This window comes from Nestor notabilis, unplaced genomic scaffold (genome assembly GCF_000696875.1).
Source record: "Nestor notabilis isolate BGI_N333 unplaced genomic scaffold, ASM69687v1 scaffold5697, whole genome shotgun sequence".
Lineage (NCBI taxonomy): Eukaryota > Metazoa > Chordata > Aves > Psittaciformes > Psittacidae > Nestor > Nestor notabilis.
Window position 1 is genome coordinate 1 of NW_009937670.1, and position 9,543 is coordinate 9,543.

The 9,543-nt window shown below is 50.8% G+C and overlaps 1 protein-coding gene across 1 annotated transcript; it reads left to right on the forward strand.

The window, feature by feature from the left end:
- Positions 1 to 3: 3 nt before the first annotated feature.
- Positions 4 to 2,909, forward strand: LOC104409136 (protein Wnt-11b-like; the record flags this gene model as incomplete). Its single annotated transcript, XM_010018927.1, is given in 5 exon segments — positions 4 to 162; positions 566 to 636; positions 638 to 856; positions 1,663 to 1,955; positions 2,735 to 2,909. Coding segments are annotated over 5 exon segments (917 nt in total), but the record flags the coding sequence as incomplete, so codon positions are not given.
- Between the last annotated feature and the right edge of the window lie 6,634 nt (positions 2,910 to 9,543).

Below are 9,543 nucleotides of genomic sequence, written 5' to 3' on the forward strand. Positions count from 1 at the left end.
CCGACCAGTTCCAGATGTGCCGCAGGAACCTGGAGGTCATGCCCAGCATCGTCCGGGCTGCCCGCCACACCAAGAGCTGCTGCCAGAAGACCTTTGCAGATATGAGGTGGAACTGCTCCTCCATCCAGCGAGCACCCAGCTTTGGCCCTGACCTGCTGAGAGGTAAAGGACCCTTCATCTGTTGTGTTGATGGTCCAGTTTCTGCTCCATGTAGCTGTCGAGGCAGGCAGCGCTGCTGTTCAGCTGATGGATGTCAGTTTTGCCTTAGATACATGTTTTGGAGAAAACCTACTGCCGTACACTGGTGCTAATCTTGTGCAATTTAAATCATCTGACAGGCAGTAACTTCCATTTCAAACTAAAAGCTGCTAGAGGCTAAAAAAAAAGACGGGAAGAGGAGGGGATATAATGTAATAGGTAATGTAATGGGTGGCACAGATTAAAAACATTGAGACTTGGGTTTATCCTGTTGCAAGAAAAAAGAACAACCTCACTTGCATTGTGAGATGTTTAAGAGGAGTGCTGGCTGGGCAGGGAGGAACAACATCTCCCCTCTTCTTCCCAGGAACCCGGGAATCTGCCTTTGTCTACGCACTGGCTGCCGCCGCCCTCCACACCTCCACCACCCACGCAATCCGCCCAGGCCTGTGCCTCAGGAGAGGTCCCTCTCTGCTCCTGTGGCTCTGTCCCCTCGGAGGTCCCTGGGCCGGACTTCAGATGGGGTGGCTGTGGGGACAACCTCAGCTACGGCCTCCAGCTTGGTGCCGCTTTTGCTGACAGTCCCTTAAAATCCAGCAAGCTGGGGACACAAGCACTCAAGGCCATGAATCTGCATAACAGTGCAGTGGGTCGGCAGGTGGGTACTGGGTCCACCCCATTGCTGCAGCCCAGGCACCTTACAGAGCCTGGGGGGCAGAGGTGCCTAATGTAAGGCAGTAGACTCCAGCCAGGCTGTTGGGATGCTGTCCTTAAAGTCAGGAGGCAACTAAATGGTTAAAACAGAGTTAAATGTGTTTGCAGAGACACCCCCCACTGCTACCCACCCCCCCTCCAAACAACCCTGCACCCTCTCCACAACCAGCACAAGACATTTGCCCATTTGCTCATGGGAAGCAGAGGCCCATCCTGCTCTACTCCAGCTGGGCTCCCTAGCCCCACAGGGAACTCCAGGGCTTTGCACTTTCATGCACCCCTGTTCCGTGGCTATCCTGCACCCATGTTGGCCAGGGAAGCCACCAGCCCCTCTGCAAGCTCCAGCACGGAGTTGCCCAAGGGTTAGGTTCTTATCATATGGGAAATGAAGCAGGGCTGAGTCTTTGGTTGCCCCATTATATTCATTTAAAGGCGGCAGTAAGCAGCTGAGCTCTTCAAACTTCCCATGGATGCTCTTGCAAATCAATCTGTAGGGTGGGTACCAAGGGAAAGCAGAAGCAAATTAGTCTGTTTTTCCTGTCCTCTGCAGGTGCTGAGAAGGGTTAGGTTCTTATCATATGGGAAATGAAGCAGGGCTGAGTCTTTGGTTGCCCCATTATATTCATTTAAAGGCGGCAGTAAGCAGCTGAGCTCTTCAAACTTCCCATGGATGCTCTTGCAAATCAATCTGTAGGGTGGGTACCAAGGGAAAGCAGAAGCAAATTAGTCTGTTTTTCCTGTCCTCTGCAGGTGCTGAGTGACTCCCTCGATACCAAGTGTAAATGCCATGGTGTTTCAGGCTCCTGCTCAGTGAAGACCTGTTGGAAGGGACTGGCAAAGTTGGATGAAATAGCCTCTGACCTCAAGTCCAAGTACCTGGCAGCCATCAAGGTGACCCACCGGCTCATAGGGCCCAGGAAGCAGCTAATACCCAAGGACATGGAGGTCAGGCCAGTGGAAGAGACAGATCTGGTTTATCTCATCAGCTCTCCTGACTACTGCACACCGAACCTTCACCTGGGGTCTCTGGGGACACAGGATAGGTAAGAAACTGCTGCAAATACACTCTAACTCAGCATTTAATTTCATTAGTGTCTGTACCATCAGCATGCTCTGGGAAGCTGGTGTGGATGGGCAGTTCTCTGTTAGATGGGGACAGCACAGGGACTGCTGTGAAATCTTTGCATCTCAAAGCCCCAGGGAGGGTAGGAAGGCAGATGTCATTCTTACAGAGCTATGCAGGTGTAAAGGCAAAGGGAGAGCCCTCACTGAGAGTCTGTCAGCTCCACTCTCCAGGACAGGATCTATCCACCGATGGGTCAGAAAGGGAAATACCTCCACTCCCTGCAAGCGTTTGGATGCTGCCTGCCAGTAACCAGAACAGTTCAGCAGCCCTTGGACTCTGTGGTGCTTCCCAAATTTCTCCCTTCTGGAGTGACTGCCAGGCAGCAGGGAGTTTTTAGAGGGATGGGGAAACCTGAAGGTTGAGCCAGGGCTGCCTCGGGGCTGTGACTTGCAATCCTGTCACACTTAGCAGTAACAGCAGTTCCTGGTCCTGGCCATCTGCCCTTCCTTCTCCATGGGGAGTTCCTGCCTCCAGCATGATACACAGTGATTGTGCCCAACCTCAGCCACAGCTGCTCAAACACAGCCACAGCAGCACGAGCTGATATCAATCCCAGTTTGCAAGCAGACCTGTGCATCTACTGCCTCCTGCTACAGGCAAGTGAGCTCTGGGAGGTGGCCTGGGCAGATAGCTGTGGTCAGCACCCCTCCGTGGGTATGCTCCCTCAGCTCCCACTTGTGCATCCTCCTTTGGCAGGCAGTGCAACAAGACCTCCGTGGGCAGCGACAGTTGCAACCTTATGTGCTGTGGCCGCGGCTACAACACCTACACAGAGGAGGTGGTGGAGAGGTGTCACTGTAAATATCACTGGTGCTGCTATGTGGTGTGCAAGAAGTGTCAGCGGAAGGTGGAGAGATATGTCTGTAAATAACATCAGAGGCGTCCTGGCAGGCGGGAGAACTCTTGCACTGGTATCCTCTGGAGAAGACACAGCTGGAGACCAAATGCCAACCACGAGGGATGCTCTGAGCTGCGGCAAGAAGGGGGCTATGCAGGACGCCTGGGATCCAGCATTACCATGGAAGAACTCAGACTGAGAGATGCCAGGAAACCTAAGGCCAGAGGCCAACCTCTGCTCCACCTTGCCGGAGCAAGACAAAGGGCTGCCCTCCTCCAGCTGAGGACAAACCATTTATCACTCCACATGCACAGGCTTTTTTCTCCAGGGGTGAATGGGGAGTCTGGGCTGCCATTGTCTTTCTGCAGGAGGTTCCTGACAGTGGCCTGAAAGCCAGGAGTGATGGATGGGAAAGGGGATAGTGAGTTGTCCACTGGGAGAAGGCTGCAGGGGAAGAAAGCTGCTTTGGGTGAGGGGGTCATGGGCAACTCCTCTGGGGGTAGGTTTCTGCTGTGGGCTCACCCAATACTACTGATTGTTCCTCCTCAGGGGCAAACACTGGTCCAGTGCCTTTTGCAGCATCTGAAATAAAGACCAGGCTTGACACAGGCATGACCAGTTATTGCTTCAGGAAACAGAACTCATTGATACTCACCATGACTTGCATGGAGATTACTGCTGCTCTCAGTGCTAACTGAAGATAGCAGACACATCTAGGGACAGTAGTGGTCCTGGAGACTGCTGAAACAGGGCAGCATGGCAAACCTGCACCCAGCAGCCTTGTAGTAACAAGGCAGCCACAGCAGCACTGTAGCTTCTGCCCTCTGGGCTTGTGTTGGCGGTGGAAGCCCATTCAGTGCATGTCATACTCATGGCTTGTCCTTCCTGCCCTTTCATTTAGACTACTAAGGTCTTCAGCCCACTCCTTCCACCCCCCTTAATACCAGGCGTGCTGGCACTCTGGCCTGGAGAGAGGACAAGCCAGGGAAATAAGAATGAACCTTTAGTCTCTATACTTAATGTAAGTGGGATTCTGGTGTGTGTTTTATAAATAAATGTTTTACATCTTATCTCTCTATGGCGTGTTTCCTAGGATGACCTCCACCACCTTCTCAGCTGGCCACAGAGAAAGCAAGGCTCCAAGGAGAGCATAAAGCCCTGTGTTCATGCCCTTACATGCAGCAGGGGACCAATTCAGTTTTAACCCTTTCTGCTGCTCATTGGCCTGGCCCAGGTTTGCCTTTAATTACAGGTATTTGTCAACCTCAGCTACTTTATATATATGGAAAACTTGCTGGAAGGTTTCTGACACCCACTTCCTCAGGTCTCTAACTAGCCAGCAAGGAATACAGCTTCTTGGGATTTAGCACTGGTGGCTGGAAACTGAGGCAATCCAGGATTGTTTTAAGATCCTTGTGAATGTGGGCTGGACTAGCCAAGCGTATATGTATGAACAGCAAGGAGTTAGGAGCCAGGGATGGAAGCTCTGACAGCCACCATTTCCACGCGTGCAGAATGTGGCCAAGCACTTGCCTAGGATAAGAGATTCCTGTTCAGGCAGTCTTTGGAGAGAAAAGATGAGTCTAAACACACAGGTGCTGAGAAGAACCCACAGCACAAGGACAGGTAAATGAGACAGAAATCCAAGAGCAACTTCCTGCAGCTCACAACATGACCTTGAGAGTCTGGCAGCTTTGGTTTGTCTGCGTGCGCCTTGGCTTGTTTGTGGTTTGCACTGAATGGAGTTGGCTGCGTTCAGCCCCAAGTCCAGCTGTAGGATTACTCATTTCCATATTCATTCAATCATTTTTAATAGCCTCTGATGGGTCACAGAATCAATTCATGAGCTTTTATTGTAAACCTCCATTTCATTGTCCTCTCCACTTAATGTGCTCCAGGTTTCAGTATTAACAGTGAATAAGAGTCAAGAATTAAAGGTGGCTTCAGACAAGCCAGGGACGTGGAAGCTGAAATGCTCCGAGGTGAAGCCTATGAACCAAGTGAGTTAACTATCATTATCAGTTGTTAATGTGCCGTTGACTTGAGCTGGCTGCTGACATCTAGCCTTTCCAAAGTGACAGTAAAGCTACAGCTGCAAGGCTTCCATCACAGCTGCCCAAGGCCAAAAAGCTATCTTAAGTTTTTTCTTTTAAAATGCAATTATGGGTTAGTCACCAGCATTCCTCAGAAAAAAGAGTCTTCAGTTGCCAGGCTGCAAAATAGCTGCAGTTCCTGTGTCCAGAAGAGGTGATGCAGGTACTTAATGAGGAGGATTGCTTAAATACCTTCCCTATAGCCACCTTGCTATGCATCCCAGATAAGAGGGAAGTGAAACCGGGAGGGGCTGTGAACTCCACAGAGCATTGCAAAAGTAGCTGGTGAGAAAAAAAACAGGCAAAGGATCTTGTGGAGTGAGAGATTCAGCCAGGAGGGTGGGAAATGTGATTTGCATTTGGTAACTACAAACACACGTAGCCTGGGGTAGAGGAGAGGAGGCACAATAGCGAGGAATGCCTTGGGGAAATGTGATCCCCTCCTAGAGAGGTCCCATTTGAGTTTCTGCCTGGGAAAAGGCAAGGTCAAGTGCTGAATATGCGGCGTCCTCTCCTCCTCTTGCTTCTTGCATTTCCACTGCAAGCCCAACAGGGAAGAGCTGAGAAAGGACTGGAGGGGTCAAACAGTAGCAAGGACCTTGGGGTCCGTTTGTGTCCTGCGGGAAATCGGGAAGTGCTATGATTAGTTGGAGGATGCAAAGGATCAGGCTGGCAGGAAGGACGATGGTGGGGAGGTGACAGTTAAGTGACAATGCTCTGAGTGGGAGGTGGTGTAATCTGGGCCCACACCTGGATTTAGCAGGATTGTGAGATATGATGAGCTGGAAGAGCCTCCCAGGGACCCAGAGCCAGAGCAAGGAGTTGGCATTAGACAATGGATCCAGAGGGAATAAACCCTGCGTTTGGCCCCAGGGGGTTAGAGGATCCATCTGACTGGATGCATTTTCTCTCTCTAACTCTGCTTGGACAGAAAAGCCAGCAGGAAGGTGTCGGGGGAGCATGGAGTCCCTTCCCCAGCCTGGGCTAGCACAAACACCCTCTGAGGTAGAAAGATGGGAAAACCTGGTCCCTGACATAACCCATCCAGCACCAGTCAGTGCATCACTATGCCAGAGAAGTTGGTGCAAGAAGGCTTTTCTCTAACCTTCTGCACTTTTGCTTCCACCCCAAACATCTCCAGTTCTGTCAGATAGCCCTTCAGGATCCAAATAAACCTGGTCAAGGACAGTAGCAGTGTCCCTGAAACCAAGAGCATCTCTGTAACAGTTGTGGCTTTGCAGCCCTTCAGACACTTTCTCACATGCTGCTTTTGCCTTGCTTTCACAATCAGACTCTCCAGACTGTGGAAGGCTGCTGTCATTACCCCCTCCTTCACCAACCCTCACAGGCCCCACTGCTAATGTGACGGATCTACCTCTTTGACTTTCTTGTCATTAGTCATTTTTCCCAATGTCTCATGGCTTTTTGTTTCTCTGTCTCCCTGGAAATGAGACTCCTCAGAGTCTCCATGGTCATGGCAGAAGTCTCTCACTTTCTGGTGCTGTGAGCTGACATGGGAGAGATGGCTCTGAAATGGCTTGTGCATAGAAGAAAACCATCCCTCTATATGAAATGTGGTGAGAACCAGGCAACAGGTTTGCTCTGAAAAGACTCCTCTCAGCTATTGCTTTTAATTTGGGTTGGAAAGGAGTAATGCTGGTATGAATATGTGATCATTCCCTGCTGGTTAGACTTGTGCAGACAATGAAGTCTGGAGAAAGGTGAGTGATTTTCATGGACTTTTTTGACTCTGCTGCTAAACAGCAAAGTTTGCTGCTGTTTTCTCTGCCCCCTCCCCCCACCTTTTATTTCTTTAATCATTGAGGGATGCTGCATAACTTATTCCAGGAGGATAATCTGAGCAAGGGCAGCAACTGTTGGTAATCAACTAATCATTTTGGAGGAGGAATGACTCTGTGTTCAAGAACTGTTCTGTATGACATTTCTTCCCTGCTGCCTTGGATTGCAGCTTGGACCAGACCATGAGTCAGGACCTCCACCTGCTTTTTGCCTGTGCTCTTCACAAAGGAAGCTGAGCCAGAACAAGCAGGAGGCGTGAGGTGGGGCTATTGCCTGAGAGCTCAGCTCTTGATCAACATCTGTACTGCTGTAAATATATGGAGGATGTTGCTTTGACCTTTGATATGCTTGGTGCCTACACTTACACAAGACACAAACATGAGTAAATGTTTATATGTAAGGAAAACCCCTTGCATTTCTGTTCTCCTTTATCTCTGGGGTGTTCAGCAACATCATGATGCCCCAAGGATGACAAATAATAATAGGGATTGTCCTCACAGGGATCTTCAGCTGAGGGACAGGAACAAATCAACACAGGTGAGTAACAGCCATAAGACCAGAAAGGGAACTAGGCTTCTGATTGAGGGCCTTTGGGCATAGCTTGAAGGACAGTTGCAGCAATGGCTGTGTGAGGTTGAGGGGAAGCAGACCTCCATCCCTTCTCCTAGGCTGACCAGGCTGGCATGCCTTCCACCTCTGAACCCTGTATTTCAGCAAGTTGCTCGATCAGAGTGGAGGAATCCCATGGTGCCAAGGTGCCATGGCCACCTTGTTGAATCACTCAGTAGTAGCATCTTCCCTTTGTGCACTCCTGGAGATGCTGCCTGCAAGGTCCATCAGAAGGTGAGTTAAAGCAGGGAGGGAGCTGCAGAACAGTCTCCTCTTCAGAGCAGAAGCTGACGTGGGACCATGAGCCACCCTGGGTCTGCCATCCAAGTGGGGTTTCCCAGAGGCATCCTCCCACTAGCCTGGAGCTGGGGCCCTACAGACTTTAAGGACTTTCTCATCTTGCATGTATGTTGGCTGTGACCACTGTGCATGTGCTGTGTGGTGGAGTAAGGCATTCCAGGCATGCTTCAGTCTGGCTGGAATAGCACTTGTGTGCTGTAGGACAACATGCAGAAGCTCTAACACCTTTCAGGAAGACTAATGTACGTCTAACATGCTGGAGCTCTTGAGAAGCACCAGACAGGCCTTCTGGATGTACGTGGCCAGATGTTCTACACATGTGCACCAAATGGAGTACACCATAGTGGTAGGTTTCACTACCTGTATAATGGAAAGCACATGGGCACGTTTCATACCTGGAGATGGAAACATAAGAACTGTCCAGAAGCTGAGGCTGATCCCTAGACTTTGAATTCATGCCCAAAACCTACCTCACGGAGACATCCAGCAGACCTGGGGAGTGGGAGAGGCTGGTCCCAGATTACAAACGCCTTTGGACCTCCTCTTTTTCAGATGCAGTGGGACTAATCACAGCTACTATTCCTGCAGTCTCCAGCTTGAGGCTCATTGTGGTGTAAATAGGGACTTGCTGGGTAATTATGCCTTCCAAAGAATCATTTATTTTTCCCTTGTGTTGAGAACATTAACTCTGTAATTAGAAAGGGCAGCTCAAAAACCCATGTCCTGCCAGGTGGACCTCAGGAGGAGGAGAACAACGCAGGCGGATATGGGCAGTTTGCTATGCTGGACATGAAGAGCAGGCTGCAAGCAAATCTGGTCACTAAACCTTAGTGATTTCATGCTCCCAAGATATAAATGAAACCTGTTCTTGAACAGTTGGGACAGCAGAGAGAAACAGTGGGCTGATTAACTCCTAGCTAGGCGATTCAGGAGCTACCAACCTGCTAACCCACTTGGGTCTTAGAGGCAAAGCCTTCTCCAACTCAAAGGATACCAGTCCTCACATGGATTTCCTCTTCTCTTGGTCTGGCTTCCCTGGTGAGTCGGGGTAATGTGCTGCTCAAGGCCTGTCCTGTGCTGCCTCTGACAATCTGGGTCAAAACTACCTCCTCTCCCACCACCCCCAGTTCTGAAGGCAGGAGAGGGCAGCTGAGCTGCAGCGCTCTGAGCTACACCACTCCATCATCAGCCTATTTACAATTAGTTGGAAAGCAAGTCTATGAGCCCCTCTGAGAGGTGAAGGTCTCTGAGGAGAGCACCCTAAGGACATGTTTGCTAAAGATTAAACATAGACATCCTATGGGAGGGTGAGCTGTGAAGTGCTCAGAGAGCCTCTGACTAACAGTAAGGCAAACACTCTGGATGAGTTCACTCTAGCAGTCTCTTTTGCCCTGATGCTTACAAGTGCTACTTAAAAGTGCCTGGCCCTGGGAGCACCGAGCGAGGCTGGGTGAGGATCCTCCATCCTTCTGGGCTTGGCCAGGCCCAGGTGGAGAGGGAACGGGATCATGAGGCTCATCTCTGCCCTTGCAGCGAGAATGAGGATCTGGAGGAGATTGCCTCGGCCGATCTGAAGTACCTGCTGCTGCCCGCCTTGCTGGGGACCATAAAGCTGAAGCAGGTGGACCTGAGCAAGAGGCTGGAGCACCTGGAGACCGCTTGGGCCCACTTCTGGAGCTTCCTGAAGCTCTGCAAGAGCTACGGGCTGGGCAGCTTCAACCTGCCCCCCCCCGACCAGCCCCCGGCAGAGGAGGGTGCCGGGAGCCCACCCCAGCGAAGCCCTGCTGCTGCCCAGGCCAAAATGGTGGCCATGGCGTCGAGCCGGCAAGCCAAAATTGAAAGGTAGGTTTTTGGTTTGTGGGCTT